At 34.6% G+C, this 16,346-nt stretch overlaps 3 protein-coding genes across 8 annotated transcripts; 1 reads left to right on the top strand and 2 right to left on the bottom strand.

Annotated features, from left to right (window-relative positions):
* Nucleotides 1-774: 774 nt before the first annotated feature.
* On the top strand, nucleotides 775-7,477 carry LOC141660102 (uncharacterized). Of its 6 annotated transcripts, XM_074467080.1 has the most exons (4): nucleotides 1,046-1,184; nucleotides 2,396-3,617; nucleotides 3,926-3,979; nucleotides 5,767-7,477. In XM_074467080.1, the coding sequence occupies exons 3-4, from the start codon at nucleotides 3,977-3,979 to the stop codon at nucleotides 6,994-6,996; spliced, it is 1,233 nt and encodes a 410-aa protein (XP_074323181.1). In that variant the 5' UTR covers nucleotides 1,046-1,184; nucleotides 2,396-3,617; nucleotides 3,926-3,976; the 3' UTR covers nucleotides 6,997-7,477. The 6 variants fall into 6 exon arrangements, 5 of the variants coding, with proteins under 5 accessions (XP_074323165.1, XP_074323181.1, XP_074323169.1 ...); XR_012549869.1 differs by having other exon boundaries at nucleotides 2,396-4,418; nucleotides 5,767-5,891; XM_074467068.1 differs by having other exon boundaries at nucleotides 3,926-7,477.
* A 1,320-nt stretch (nucleotides 7,478-8,797) lies between these two features.
* Nucleotides 8,798-11,889, bottom strand: LOC141660124 (uncharacterized). Its single transcript, XM_074467090.1, has 2 exons — nucleotides 11,077-11,889; nucleotides 8,798-10,494 (listed from the first exon to the last, which is right to left on the bottom strand). Exon 2 carries the CDS (start codon nucleotides 10,489-10,491, stop codon nucleotides 9,019-9,021), a length of 1,473 nt encoding a protein of 490 aa, XP_074323191.1. The 5' UTR covers nucleotides 10,492-10,494; nucleotides 11,077-11,889; the 3' UTR covers nucleotides 8,798-9,018.
* A 259-nt stretch (nucleotides 11,890-12,148) lies between these two features.
* Nucleotides 12,149-13,595, bottom strand: LOC141660129 (cyclin-U2-1). Its single transcript, XM_074467095.1, has 2 exons — nucleotides 12,972-13,595; nucleotides 12,149-12,743 (listed from the first exon to the last, which is right to left on the bottom strand). The coding sequence occupies exons 1-2, from the start codon at nucleotides 13,367-13,369 to the stop codon at nucleotides 12,482-12,484; spliced, it is 660 nt and encodes a 219-aa protein (XP_074323196.1). The 5' UTR covers nucleotides 13,370-13,595; the 3' UTR covers nucleotides 12,149-12,481.
* Between the last annotated feature and the right edge of the window lie 2,751 nt (nucleotides 13,596-16,346).

Below are 16,346 nucleotides of genomic sequence, written 5' to 3' on the forward strand. Positions count from 1 at the left end.
ATTTGCTCATCTTTTAATTTCATTTGACCAAGGTTAAATATGGTTATTTTAATTTAACTGAGGTTAACTTAACAGACATTAAAAATACATATGCACCGTTAAATAACATTTAGTCAAATTAGTCAAATGTACTCGTAGTTCACTTAGGTGACCAACTTGAGAACGTTTTGAGTTCGGTGACCAACTTGATATATCGCGCTCACTTCAGTGATTCACTTGATCATTAACCCATTTATTATATATATTATATTTATTTATTTATTTAAATATTCGATTATGTATTTTCGATTCAGTTTTAACTAATAACTGGAACCACACCCATAAAATCAGTTCAATTTTTTAAATTTTCAATTTCGATTTCGACTCGGTTTTATCAAGTTTTACCGATTTTAATTTGGATTCATTTTTTTTTATTTTTTGCTCGAACAAAGAATAATAAGTTAGCAAATACATAGTGCCCGTTTGAGAAATTTTAAAATAAGTAACTTATTACTTAAAATACATAAGTGACTTATAAGTGATAAGTAGATTAAAATTTATAAGTTATATAAGTGTTTGGATAATTTACTTATAAGTCAGAATCTTTTTTACTTGAATGAATTAAAATAAATAATTTTTAAATACAATTTTCTTTATTCGTGAATTTAAAATTTAAATAACATTTATAAACATATATTTTAAAATAAAAATTAATAAAAAAGTGAAAACTAACATTCAACTTATCGGCTTATAAATTGTAAATTTGAAAGTATAAGTTATTTGGTATCAAAGACTCTTCTACAATTTTGTTCCACGAGAGAACATACAATCCTCTCCCTCTCAAATCCATCATCTTCTCCAGCGCACACACATCAAAACACACGCCCATGGATCCATACACTAATCATCAACAACAATCATCATCATCATCATCTTATGACCCATCTCAACCCTACAATCAATCTTACTACAATAATCAACCATACCCATATAATAATACCCAATATTACATTGATCCTAATTATCAATACCCAAATGACGCCTCTTTAATTCACCCTCCTGGAGTCCCTTTTCAACCCGACCCGACCCATTTGGATTATACACATTACACACAAGTGAATGCTCCTTTTGTACATAATCTTGATTCTTCTCAGCAATGGCAAGGGACTTATGAAGCTGCATTGCAAACCCATCTTGTTAATCAGGTATCTTGGCTTTCTTGTAAGTCTTTCTGTATGTATAGCCATGAATTGTTGATAAAAATTTGACCTTTAGCTTTCTTGTAAGTCTTTTTGTATGTATAGCCATGAATTGTTGATTAAAATTTGACCTTTAGCTTTTTTGTAAGTCTTTTTATATGTATAGGCATGAATTGTTGATAAAAATATAGTCTTGCAAGTCCTTTTGTATGTATAGCCATGAATTGTTGATAAAAATATAACCTTTATCTTTCTTGTAAGTCTTTTTGTATGTATAGCCATGAATGGTTCGTAAAAGTATACCCTTTTTGAATTTAATGAAATGTTGAATTTTTGAAACTGGTGTGTTATGCTATTGTTTATAAGGTTTGTTTTGTGGGTGGTATTGCGGAAATTAGATGTCAAGAAAGACCTGCGATTTGTATTTCGAGAAGGTTTAGTTTCGAAGGGTTAGAGTGTGTAATGGAAAAACTTAGGGGGGTGTATTCATTTCAGATTTTAAAGGATTGTTAATAATCTATGGATTTTAAAATATTTTCGTTGATTTCAATTCTTCATGGATTTTGATGGAGTTGATCCAAAATCTTGCAGAGTCTTGCAGATTTTGTGGAATTTTTTAGAAATCCATCAAAATCTCATGTATTTTGAAGAGATTTCAAGATATTAAAAATGTACTAGCAAATCCATCAAAATCCACAATTTTTTAAAATAAAAGAAAATCCATGGAATTTTGAATACCATCAGATTTTGATGGATTTTTTAAAATCCAAATTGAATACCACCAAATTTTGATTGACTTTTTAAAATCTAAATTGAATATACTCAGATTTTAAAAGACTTTTTCCAATCCTTGTTGAATACCTTCAGATTTTAAAGGATTATTTAAAATCCAAATTGAATACCCCATGATTTCTAAAATCCATTAAAATCCTTCAAAATCCCAATTGAATACACCCCTCTTAAAGTGATGTGGTATTTAAAAATTTCGGTAAAGGTTTATGTTTACGCATAATGGAACTTTATGGTAAAAATGTAGGTAAACAGTGTTGATTGACTAAAGTAGTTAATATAGATCTATATGTATAAAATAGGTTAGATTATGAACTACAAACCGGTAAGATGTGTAACTCAGGTTGCTATGTTGCATTACTGTAATGATGATTTATAGTAACGGGGAGTGATTTGCAATTTGCGTTGTTGTGGTGGGTGATTTGTAGCTACATTGTAGGGTATAATTATAATGGGCACACAGCAGAGTCAGATATGGAGAACGGTTTCCTGCACCATGTCGGATGAGCTTATTGTTTAAAAGGATTGCCTATTTGCCATTCACTATATAGATGCTAAATGAAGTTCTATCTGCAGACAGTAAGTGCAAATAGTAAGTCCTGGGTTTTTTTTAGCTTTTCTTTCTTCAAGCCACGGAAACTGTCCCTTGTTCTGCACATACTGAAGGTTTAATGAACTTAGAGACCCCAATGACACAACCATTCAGTATATTTATCGGGCGGTGGGGAGGGGGGTCAGTTTGGGTCCAATTATGTTTACGTATGAGGCAGGGATAAGATTTATTATTCTATGCTCTCAGAGCATCTCTTTCCGTGTCTAATGGTCGTGCTGTTAAGATTTAATGGACTTCCAAATTCCAGTCGTTCAAAATCTGATTGTCCACCTAGGAGATCCTTGTGCATGTTTTATGTAGGTGAGCTTTGCTGGGTATGTTTTAGTTAAATTATCTCTACAGGTTTTGTTTTGTTGATATTAATATGCTGTGTATAAAGTATAATGTAGACCATAACAACAAGTAGTTTTACAAATGTCTGTTTATCTATGCACTGTAGTATAGAGACAAAAACGGAAAGAAAAGGAATAGCGGTGACTGATTAGAGTTTCTGATATATATGTGCTTCAGGGCGTATTTATATTGTTATTGGCTGGTTTTTAATTCAACAAGTTATTTGATTTCTAACCAATAGCCTATATATGTTGTGTAAGAATGATTAATAGTGTTATTTTGGTTTTCTTAGGTTCATTATTGTGGCCGAGAAACTAGAGCTAATCTCTAGCTATTATTATCATAAATTTTTCTATATTTAAGAGGGAAAGTTAAGAGGATTAATCAAATATATAAATATAGTAGGTATTTATATGAAATTTAAAATTGCCTTATACTTAGACAGTACCAGTAAGATTTAGATAATTTCCCCATTTCCACCTTTTCAACGATATGTTAATATAACATGAGATTTCTATGATGTAATATTGTTCTTCAAATTTATGACACCCATTGTTTGGTGAGCTATGGAAAAAGCAGTTTATGGTGTGTGCTATTATGGAGCTGAACTGAACAAAACTGTTCTAGCTTTGCTTCCGTAAATGTGATTTCAAGCCCAGTTACTTGCTTTTAGAGCAGAGCTCAAGCAACATATCATAGTGCTGGTAAGCTTGGTAGTTGTATTTTCCAGTGGTCTACATTATGCTTTAGATGAGAAGAATGTTTTAAATGAAAGAAAACTGGCATCTCATCTAAAGCTCTGTAAGAGGAATTAAGCAAATTTGTGACTTCTGCTACAAACTGAAGTGAGCCAAGCCTGAGCTTCACATAAAATATGGAGCTAGTCTTGAGCTTAAAGCAGCTTGCACATGGTTACATCTTTGCCAAAGTGAACCTTGACCCACTACTTGGCCCTTTCAGCCTAGCTTGTTAAGTTTTTATTTAAGGATATTTTTCTTCTTCCCCTTTGCAGAAGTTCTTAGTGACAATATCTTTGGTTGGCTGAAGAGTTTCCAGTGTTGACATGGTACACTTTTTCTGATTCATCTAGAGATTTTCGCTTTGGTCTTCTGGTGGTTGCGTTTTTTGCAGTAATGCAGTAATGTTTAACATGGCCGTTATTTAGAATGAAAGATACGAAAATGGGTCTTCTGCAAGCTGTTCACCAAAGTTTAAGATTATAACAATCAGTAGTTTTTTTAAATCAGATCTTTGTTTTTATGTAAAACTAGTGGCAACGCAAGTCTATCTTGTGCGAACCTTTGCTACCTTTACTCTTCTATTTTACCTCCATACGTGTGTCGGACAGTTGACAGTTGCACAGGGGCATGGATACTCGACTTCTCATTATAGAATAATAACATGAAAAACTGTCCAAATACTGTCAAGCACGACACTTGGAGGTTTGCAGCCGAGTCTGGGTAACATAGGTGTGAACATCTTTTGACCGAACTCTTCTGGCTTCAGTTGAGTATACTGTCGTATTGTCATCAGTTTTCTGCTTTCATCCAAGTATATTTTCCTTCTACATGGGTCATTCTTCCTAATACAGCTCCTAATATGTTCGTATTAAGTTCAGGTCTTATTAGCTGCAAACTTTAAAGTGTTCTAGGGTCTAATTCTTCATGGTGAATTAGGACCAACCCATGAAATGAGGAATCTCTTATAGCATTTTAGCCTGATACGGAGTACTTTCTAGATGAAGGATGTGAAACTGAAAGTATTACACCCTGTTTTGAATGTAATGAGTTGGGTATGACATGAAATTGAAATTGTGTTATGGAGCATATCTGTTATTTTATTTCTTCACCCATTGCTTTCACTTGTTTAAACTAGAGGTCATTTGGACCAATATCTGAACAAGGGTCATTCCTCCCTCCACTGAAATTATTTGGAAATCTGTGCTTAGATCAATCTCGTCGCTCACATCCAATGTTGTAATTTGATCCGAGTTGTGCTCGAGCTCGACTCAACAAATGATCTCACCTAGATTTGTACATTATTTGAGCATCTTGTTTTTTTATACTTCGAATTGAAAGCGTTGATATTAGTAAGTTGCGGTTTATATTGGGTTTTTAAAATTGAAACTAAATTTTGATTTTTGAGTAGCTGGAGCTCTACTCAAGCTCGATAAGATTGACAAATTTGTGTTGACTCGAATTCAGAACGCAGGATACACACGAGTCTTACAACTTTATTGCTTATTAGGTTTTTAATTGACTTGTTCAATATTAAAAAGCCCGGTCTTGAGCTTGATATATATAAACTCAGCTGGACTTGGTTTGAACTACATCTCTCTCTCACCATCTCCATCCTTTTTTTACCTCCAAATTTCTTTATAATTTACATTACATTTGCAAATTTATTCTATTTTAATTAGGTAATAATACATCTAGTGAACATTATTTTAAGAATTTCATTTATTATCAAGGTTGGATGTCATGAGTTTCATTTAAAATATCTGAGATAGAAAATAGCACTTGCAATATTACTTTTCATTATTTTCACTTTATGTATATGTTCAGTAATTCAGTTGCAGATATGTGAAATATGTTGTCTCATATATTTGTTGATCAGATCTCACTGCACCTAGCAGCATTTTTGGTAAATCATCTTTGCGTGTTTGCGTTATAACTTTTTGCATCTTGGACACAGTTTCAATCTTTGATTAATATTTTTATACGCCAACGTATCTCATAATCAAATTATCTGTCAGGTGGTCTAGAAAGTATTCAAATTCAAACACACACAGACACACATATATATTTCAAGTTAAATATGATTGTGAGGTTATTCTTTACTTACATCCCGCAGACTGCACAACCTCAGTATAGTGGTGCAGGTGGCACAGACATTAAAGGAGCTGGTCGTGGCCATTTTGGTCCAAGATTACATGGTTCGGCATCTTTTCGTAACAGCAGGAGACCTGGACGAGGACGATCTCGAAGTGGCATTGCTACTTCAAATTCCTTGGCATCTAAAGGTGCTTCAGGTTCCCAGCAGCCAACTGTCCAGGGTGCAGTCTGCCCACCTGCAAAAATCATATGGTGTGAACTTTGTAGGGTTGACTGCAACACTGCTGAAATCCTTGAACAGCATAAGAATGGTAAGAAACACAAAAAGAACATGAAGTTACAGGAAGACTTGCAGAAGAATAACATTATGCTGGTTAGAGGACCAAGTGAGCAAGTAGCCGGTTCTGAACAAAAGCTACAGGATTCTTACCCTACCGTAAAGGTTGAGCAATCCAATGAAAAGAAATTGCCAGAAGAGATATTGTCCACCCAGACTGCAACTAATGCAACAAGGCATGCGGAGCAAAAGGAGATGGCCACGGCAGATAAAACAGAAGAATTAGCTTCAAAATCTGGAGACGATAATTACGTACCTCGAGGACAAGGTCTCAAGCGGAGGATGAAAGGGGGAAGAGGTGGTAAGGGGATGAAAAGTCATGATGGTTCAAGAAGACCAGTTGAAGCTTCCAAACCTAAAGAAGTCATTCCATTAATATGTGAGATGTGCAATGCTAAGTGCGACACACCGACGGTTTTTGATAGTCATTTGAAAGGTAAAAAGCACCTTGCCAATGCTAAACGCTTCCAGGAGCAGCAGAAAGCGGCACTTCAAGTTCTTTATCCTGCACTTCAAGCACTTATTCCAACCCTTCAGGCACTTGGCCAGCTAAATGCTAATAATGCCTCTAATCCTTTCACTCCCCAACTTCCTCAACAGAATATTCACGGGTCTCAGGGATTTATTGAGCCAGGATCTTCTACATTTTCTCAGCGTCATTCTTCTGTGCCAGGCCCTTTTGCCAATGCTGTGTCAGCTCCAATCTCAGAGACCAATGAACAACAAACTTCCATGCTCGAAGGCCGTATTGGTGGCATCAACAAATCTCAGGATGAACCATTACAATTTGGGAGGCTTTATGATGCACCTGTTGGTAGCTCAGTTGTGGCATCTCAGAGCACACCTGCAGAAGCAGTTGCTAATCCAGATGGTAAAATCGTACCAACTGATCAGGATTCTTCCCTTAACTGAGGGCAGTTGGGACATCCCGCATCATAGAGCAACAGCCCAGTAGACTGATTAAAGGGTTTATATCTGATTTCTGCCTGGTAAACAAGTACGAGAGATTATACTATCCTGAATAGATCCCAGAAAAAGCTTAAAACTGTGACGCAGCAGATGATTAGCAAGTAAAACTAAGCCATGTTTAACTGTCTTGACCGTCAAACTTGGACTTCCTTCAGATTATGCAGATCAGTTTTACACCATTTTTTTGGTTTCATCTCCAAATTAATTATTTTTATTTGATTGGCCAAACTTCTATAACTTTATTTAGAGAAGCTTAAGCATTGGACTGAGGTAAAGTAGGTATAATCTACTTTGCATCATGCTTAAAGCTGGGCTGAATTTTGAGGCTAGTAGGAGTTTTACAAATATGCTTAGGTAATATAATCTGCATAATATAATTACATTGTCCAATGTCTGTAACATCTTTCCACATTCTTTGAAATGTGCAATTGTTAGGGTTCTTACAAATGCATTACATAGGATAGGTTACGACATTTGGTTGGTAACTGCTCAACATTATTTCGTACATAATCTGCATATACCTGAATATAGGAGTTTACTTAGACATCTGTTACTGAAATGGCTCATCAGATTGAGACTGAAGGTAATAACCTATATGAGTTAAAAATAAATGTAGATAAACAGAGTTTTGTAAAACTACGTATAAGAGTTAAAAAAATTTAAAATGAGTTATGGAACTATACTAGATAAGAGTCTTAAAATGCGTGAAGTCTTAAAATGCGTGTTAATCATTATATTTTAAATGTTAATAACCTAGTGGGTTAGAGGGAGTAATATGTTTACGAAAATTCTCGAAATATTGATACTAAAAAATGCTGGTGAAATGAACTAGGCACGACCAAGAATATTACCTAGAGTTTAAATTTTTGTGTCATTTAATGTCGCATATCAAAATTTCGGGTATACCGTATACGTCGAAGATTCTTGGGATTTATAGTCTGACAAAATATTTGTTGGATATATAATCGGTGTTTCTGTAGATTATACAACATTTGGACAGCAGCCTTTCTATTTGAAGAGAATCTGGATTTACTCGATGAATGAATGAGAAGTGTGCAATGCTGAGTTGGTCAAATCTGAAGAATGTGATACTAGCTAAGAAAATACACCAGTTAAGGAAAAAAGAGAGTTAGTTTGTTATTCTGTAACTACTTTCCTTGTATAGACATAGTTTGGATTCAATAAATATCATGTTCTACCTGTAAGCTAGAGTAACTTTGATATTAATTGTCTTGTTTAATAATCTGCAATGCAGTAGATGGTAGAAGTAGTAGTAGTAATGTTCTACAACTTGTTCTTGACATTACATTGTTCCATACATTCTTGTGGTCAGATTGATAATTGTAATACCAGTAAATAATAAAATACCATTAAACCAGGACAAAAACTTGTAACTTTCACTAGTGTACATGTGTTTTAAACTGCTCATATAAATTTATGCAGTTGTTTTACTTGGTCGGCAACTTTTCTGGACCAGAACGTGAACATCTCTGGTTTTTTTGTTACATAAGATCAAATGAAACAGCTATGAAAACAAGCAGAATGATAGCAATTGCCAGGAGAGTTCGATTTACGACTCTTCTAGACTTAGCCATTCGTTATAAACAGACACAGACTTCAGCATTGTGTAAACAATGGCATTGAGTACAGGTGTAAATAACATGACAGTGGAATAATATCATTAGCAAGGAACAACATTGTTTATCGTAATGCAGGCAAAAGAAAAACAAGCTTACATAAAGGACTGTGTTTTATTCAAATTACTCAAATGATTAGTTTCACATTTGTCTGGAGAAACAATATTTACAGTACAAAGAGCTAGTACTCTTCCAAACATGATCCATGACTGTGCAGATGTTAATGTTGATTTCGGAATGTTTAATTACAATCTCTAGATAGTATATACTCAGGGTATCTCCAATGTACTGGTCTAAAACTCGAAAGAGAAAATGTTTATGTATATATTTACGGGTTAGCACCACCATCGTTTGTTGAACTGATCCCAACCTGTAACCAGGGTGAAGAAGTGCCAGTAATGTTCATGTCATTCAGCTCACTTAGCTTTGCAAACTTTACCTTACTGTCAGCTTCATCATCCACATTTTGCAGAGCAACGACATTAGTACTAGTGTTTTTCATGCTATTAATCTTATCATTTTCGTCCTCAGTCTGATACTTATGTTGCTGATTTTTTGGGATTTGATTTTTATTTTCTGCATCCACATCCACCCATGAATGTAAATTGATTTCAGTGGATACCTCGAAGCTTAGAGGATTATGAGGGTCGCGCCTGATTCCAGCAATGTCGTTGGGTGTTGGAGGAATGTTGAGATCTAGTGGGTCAAGTTTGTGTTGTATAAGTGGAGGTCTTTCGTAATTGTTGTGGTCTTGAAACTGATGGTGATGCTGATGGTACTTCACAAGTGAAGTTGGCTCAGGTGTATTTGAAGTGAGCCAATGGCATCTTTTGTGCCCTCCTAATGCTTGTCCTGTTGAAAAGACCCTGTGACAAATTGTGCATTCGTGGACTCTTGATTTCCTTCTCGAAGCTCCAACTAATGGAACACTTGGGCTGTGATCATATTGTAATGATGAAGGTGTTTTCAGAGAGAAGAAGTCTTCATGCGCGATCACATCATCGTTGGCTAGACTATCTTCAAACTGGTTATCTCGGGCAGCAAAGCATCCTTTAACCTTTTTGTGACTTGCTCTGTGTCCTCCTAATGCTTGGTGAGAGGTAAAAACTTTCTTGCATGCTTTACATTCAAACATTCCTTTTGCAACTGCTTTGGCTTTGTCAAACGAAGAGTAATTAGGTTTTGTTAAAGGAGCAAAGAATGCTGTTACAGCATTCCTCCGGTCCTCATCTTTACTCGCTGATTCACACGATTCCTCTTGTTCCATGTCGACAGGATCAACCCTCGCGTTTGATAAGGCCATTAGACATTTTGCAAGTACAATATCTTCATCCTCGCTAGATGGGTATGTAGAACTAAAGCTACCCACATTGGCCCGAAAAGATCGTTTCCTTTTAGACCATCCACACCCTCTTTGTGCACCATCATCATCCTCGTTCTCTGAACTAGGAGACGAGACAAGCGACTCTGCATCTTCTGAGCTACATTTACCATGCTCAAGAAACGATTTCCACGACACAAATTCTTTACCACAATTTTCACAAACCCTGCAACTCTTTAACCGATTAGGATTCGTTCTTAATGCATACATTCTCTTGTTACCATTTCTGTCACTGCCTCCAATTTTATCCTCCCAATCGCTCCCTGGATCCTCGTCGTCAATGTTCCCCATCTCATCTCCTATACCATGAGCTCTCATGTGTCCTCCAAGAGCTCTCCCACACATAAAACCTTTCTTACATACGCGACAAAAATGCTTAAAATTATTCGATTGTTGTTGGTCTTCAGTACAAGCAGCCATGATCTATACAAGTAAAATTATGTACAGAAATATTACACAAAAGAGAAAAAATGAATGATGAATTATAAGGTGAAGTGGTTGTAAGTTTGTATGGTGCAAAAAAAGTTGGTCCTAGTTTTTAGTTGGAGTAATGGTTTGTAAAGACAAAGAGAGTGTATGACAAGTGGAAGGAGTGTCTTAAAAAAGGTATGAGACTTTTTCTTTCTACTGGCACCGGACGGCTGAGAAAGATCAACAGATGCACACACTAGAAATTTTTAGTTTTAGCCAAAAATAAAAAGTTAGTAGTACATGCATGTGTGCACATCTTTGCGAATTGTTTGTGAAACATTAGAGAGTGTTTTCCGTTGGACCATTCAGTAGAGTAGAACAGAGGGAACGGGTGCTCGTCCTCCTGATATCGCGTCATATGGCTCTCATCAGATTGAGAATGAAGCAACTATCAAAAAGAAAGATTCAGAACGAAGCATGCATAGGTACGTGTTTCAGATAAATATTGCAGGTGTTCAGTGTAATTGTGAGCTTATCGTTTATTTACATTCCCCAGATTGCACAACCTCTGCATAGTGGTGCAAGTGGCCCAACCTTTACAGGAGATGGCTGGACATCTTTTCGTATACAGCAGGAGACGGGGACGAGGACAATGGCGTGGCGAGTTCATAGTGTCATTGCTACTCCAAATTTCATGGCATCAAAAGGTGCTTCAGGTTCTCAGCAGCAAATTGTCCCTGCTTTAGTACTCTTGCCTGCCTGCAAGAGAATTGGTGTGAAAATCTGTAGGGATGACTGCAACACAGCTGAATCCATGAATAGAACAAGAATGGTAAGAAACACAAAAAGGAACTTGGAATTACAGGAAGACTAGCAGAACTAAAATATAATGCTGGTTAGAGGACTAAGTGAGCACATAGTCAGTTCATGACAGAAACCACAGGCTTCTTACACTATCGTAGAGGTTGAGGTAGCCAATGAAAAGAAACTGACGAAAGAGATGATGTCTACCCAGACTGCAAGTAATGAAACAAAGCATGTGGAGCAAAAGGAGATGGCTGAGGCAGAGCCAACAGAAGAATTCACTCCAAAATCTGGATATCAAGCATCAATTATGTGCCTAGAGTACGATATCCTAAGCATAGGATGAGAGGGGAAAGAGAAGGTTGAATGTTGATCATGCCTCTAATCCTTTTGCTCCGCAACTTTCAACAGAATATTGGTCAATGTTGCATCAGCTCTGATCTTAGAGAAATGTGAAAACCAAACTGCCATGCTCGAAGGCTCTATTATTTGCATTAACATATTTCAGGAAGAACCGCTACAATTTGGGAGGGTTGCTCATGTATACGTTGATGGATCGCGTATGGCAGTCCACAGTACACTAAAGAAGGCAAATAGCACCAACTGATCAGGCTTCTTCCCTTAACTGTGTGTGATTGGTGGTACTTGTGTACTTATCCTGAATAGATTGCAGACTAATGCTTAAAATGGAAGAAAGCGAAGACTAGCAAGCAAAACTAAGCAAAGTTCAACTGTTATCACTATTATACTTCGACTTCTTTTACATTTCCTGATCAGTTTACACCATTGCTTTAGACTCTTATCTCTAAATTTCATTGATTCTCATTGTCAATCTTCCTATAACTCTGATCAATAAAAGCTTAGGTAGTGGACTGGTGTAGTTAGTAGCATAGTTGATCAAGTGTCAACTAGTAATACAAAACTATTCTGTACAACAAAAACTTGCAAGGCAAAACAACATTGCATTTAAGTTACAAAAAAACCCAAACCGACAAAATACCGCTTACCCTAGGGGTTAAACTAGTAAGACGGAACTTTTATGTACATTTTTCGACTTATAAGTTACTTACGGCATAATCCAAACAGACAACTCAGGACGGACAATCATCCACACTACTAGAAAAACTGCAATAGACATCCGCTAAAACCCGATGTCTAAGCACTCTGTACACACAACACAGTTCAAACCAACAGCCTACAAAGTAACTCTGGCAATTTGGTTGTATCTTTTTTCTCTTTCTCTTGATTTGATTTCTTCAGCACACCTTAAAGTTTTCTCTATTTGGTAGCCTCCTCCAATGCTCACTTCTCTCTCCAAATGGCAACAGTAGCTCTCAAAAACACTTACATTTACATGGAATTTGAACCCCATCAAGAATATAAATTCAAATTCCAAGTCATTCATTTCTTTTGTTGTTAAGCCACCAACTCTTGCAAAGTATGCATTTCTGTAATTCCTGCATAATAAATTCAAGATTATTAGAAAATGCTGTTGTAAATAATTAAAATATATCAACTTTCTAGTAATTAGAAGTGCAGAGAGATGAATCCAACACGTCTAATTGGTATAGCGGTATCTCACTCGTTCTATTTACACGATGCTGAAGGTTCGAACTTTGTCAAAGACAGTGTGCGAGTGTGTTGAAGTAATAAAAAAAGAAGTGCAGAGATTATTAAGAACTCACATATCCTCAACATATTTGGAAGCCACCATGATAGTTGTAATGAGAAGCCTATGTACATTTCTTGCACAAATTCGAAACTCAGGATAACTCTGGCAAAACCTATCAATGTACACATATGCAACAACATAAACTGATGGCCCTGCTCTTGTGTACCTAAAAATCCTCTCCAAGTATGACTGAACAGTCATATCAGGCATCTCACGGCACTCGAAAACGCGCGTTTTCGCGCATTTCGAGAATGCCCATGCACAATTCCTACCAATTCTTTCATTTCTAGCCATGGTTCTTTCTATCAAAGATGCAAGAACAGAAATGACTAGAGGAATGTTTGAGTCTTGTTGGTATGAGTAAGAATACACATCATTTCTTAGCTTTCTTGGAGATATTGCCAATGCCATTTCAACAATGTGATCAAAATTTGAAAGAAATGGAATTAAAATGGTTACATTTATATTATGGCAACTTGATAGAAAGGCATGAAAGGGCTAGTAGTGATGGTGATTAAAGAAGATTTTAAAAAATAGACATTTGGAAGGTGAGAGGAAAAGTAGGAAAAAATCAAATTATAAGATATGTGCCTCCTTATTGTAAAGCCAAAGTACATAAAGACAGCTAGTGTTTTGAATTTTATAGTAACAATGGTGCATTGAAATACCCAAACATGATGATTTTATTTTATAAGTGTTAGCTTGCTATTTATTTTATATTAATACTAATAATGGTATTTTAACTTTTTCTTATTAAGCAATTTTCTACATGTAACACTACAAATTCTTTAATCATGCCTACTTATTAAAGATGTACTCTTTTAAAAGCGAATATTATAGATAGAGTCTTGATGCTTAAAGATCCCGACCATCCGGTACTCCTTAGAGTAAATCCAACAGCTCCTTATATGAGTTTTTAAGTTCAATTATAAGGATTTTAACAAAAAAACACTCCAACAGTGTATTAGTACTTCCTTATATCACTAAGACATATGCTTCATTCTTTATTTTTAAGAAACTTCTAGTGCTCCCTTATAACATTTTTAACAATAAAAAATTCATTTCTATCTCTTCTTTTTACAGTTCTCTCTCTCTCTCTCTTTGTTCCACTTTTTGTCCATATCTTTTCAAATTTATTTAATATAATAATGATAAGGAAGGAAGATTTGGATCATTGTTGGAGTTGAAATTCAAAATTATGTCTTAAATCACTAAAAATTAATATTTTATAATATTTATAAGGAACTCAGTAGAACACAGTTGGATTTGCTCTTAGTCCTTACTATTCTACATATCTCAAATTTGTTCCTTAAAAATATGTGCAAAAGTAAAAAAAAAAAATTATTGGGATGGTTGTTATAAATGCAGTGAATTCAATATATTATAATTAATTAATATGATACTCACAACTATAATTAATTAATATGATACTCACAACTATAATCGGTATTTTAAATATTAGCCTATAACCCGAGCGATAAACGTACTGATTATAATATTTGTAATTTTATTATTTTATTATAGTATAAAAATAAATTATAAAAGATAATAGTTATATATTATTGAGATTATTTAAGTTAAAATATTTATGTATTATTTTGTATGTATTATATTATTGAAAGATTCAAAATGAAGATACTTAAAATCTTAAAAAGTCCTACTGCAATCTATAGGTCGTTTCGTTACGCGGGTGGGGACAATCTATAGGTCGTTTCGTTACGCGGGCGGGGAACATGTAGGAAAGTGGGAGTCTTGAATAATAATGGTGTATGTGGATGATTTGGTATTGATTTTTTTTTAAAAAAATTTTGTTGATTTATTAATTATTTTTTATATTATAATTTGAATTATTAAAAATTAATTTTAGAAGTGTTTGGTTTTCCGGCAAGAAAAAAGTTGAGTATGATTAGAAATTATGTTAGATAATAATTTATAGTATTTATAGTTATATTAGATACATGATTTATTTTTTTAAGTAAATCATGTTTATTTAAACTTGTTTTGGAATTTGTTAACAAACTTTTTAGCAAAGTGTTAACCAACTAAACAATCGAAACCATATTTTACTTATAATAATATAATATAGATAGGTTGACTCGACTGAATACTCGAAAAAATACTTAAAAATTGGAGATCTCACTGGAATTTAGGCGATCATCAGTAACTGAGACTCGAATTTAGGCAATTATCAAGTAAATACTCGATTTGGAGATAAGTACTCGGATACTGACCATATGTTAAATGTTTGTTTTTTGCAATGATCATACATATAATTCATTACTCTCTCTATGTCATTTGAGTGGGATATGAAAAAAATGAAACCGATGAAATTGAACGAGACAGATAATTGTATTTTAACATTAAAATATAAAGGTTCTTAATTTTCATTCTCATTTGAGTGGTTTTGCAACAAACTAGTCACTTTATGGCATACTATTGTGTTTTTTATTAGCACAAAAGAAGGTACGTATATATTTAGACACCCTGCAAGAGAAAATATACTTAGAAGGTACTCCCTCCGTCCCTTAATACGTTGCCTAATTTGACTTTCGGTACTGTTCACGGTAAGCGATTGACTACTAATTTACGTTTAATTTATAATATTAAACATAATCATGAGTGATCTGTTGGATTCGTATTTATCAGTACTTTAATACAGTGAAATTTTTATATTTAATACTAATACGAATTTAAAGATATTAACAATCAAAAGTGTGCATTGGCAAACGTGTCCAACACAGAGAGGAAACGTTTTTAGGGACGGAGGGAGTAGTATTTGACTGCCGACAATGGGACGGAAAATAGAGAAAATTGAAAGTAATAAAGAAAGGGTGGGTCGTGGAATGGGTCCACGGAGAAGACGGCATTTAAAGAAGGACATAGTAATTGCTGCTTTGAGATTTGTGTCCAAAACAGTGACTCGCCTCCAACCATTTACACGTGCACCCGCTTCCTGTCACCTTCACAAATCTTGGTTCACGCATTAATATATATTTTTTCCCGTCCTATTCTAAATTATCAAAATTATAATTTTTTCTAAGTTTTTTTTGTAATTTTATTATCTTCTATTTTTTTCAAAAATACGGAATCAACTAAAATCAAGATATACAACTAGTTCAATGAAGTTATTTTGCTTGCATCTGAGGTTGTATTAAGTTGCATGTATTTGCAAAAACTCGTCAAAAATTGCATCTAGTTGATTTCAATTGCCAAAAATCGTATTTTTACCCAAAAAATTGAAAAATAGTATTTTCTCAAATTAAAAAGTATTTTTGCAAATTTGTTTAAAAATGACGGTATTTTCGCAAAAATATTTTTTGATTTGGGTATTTCTCAAAATAACCTATTTTTTTTTCAGTTTCATGTATTTTTTTACAGTTTTTTTACA

Source organism: Apium graveolens, chromosome 1 (assembly GCF_009905375.1).
Source record: "Apium graveolens cultivar Ventura chromosome 1, ASM990537v1, whole genome shotgun sequence".
Taxonomy (NCBI): domain Eukaryota; kingdom Viridiplantae; phylum Streptophyta; class Magnoliopsida; order Apiales; family Apiaceae; genus Apium; species Apium graveolens.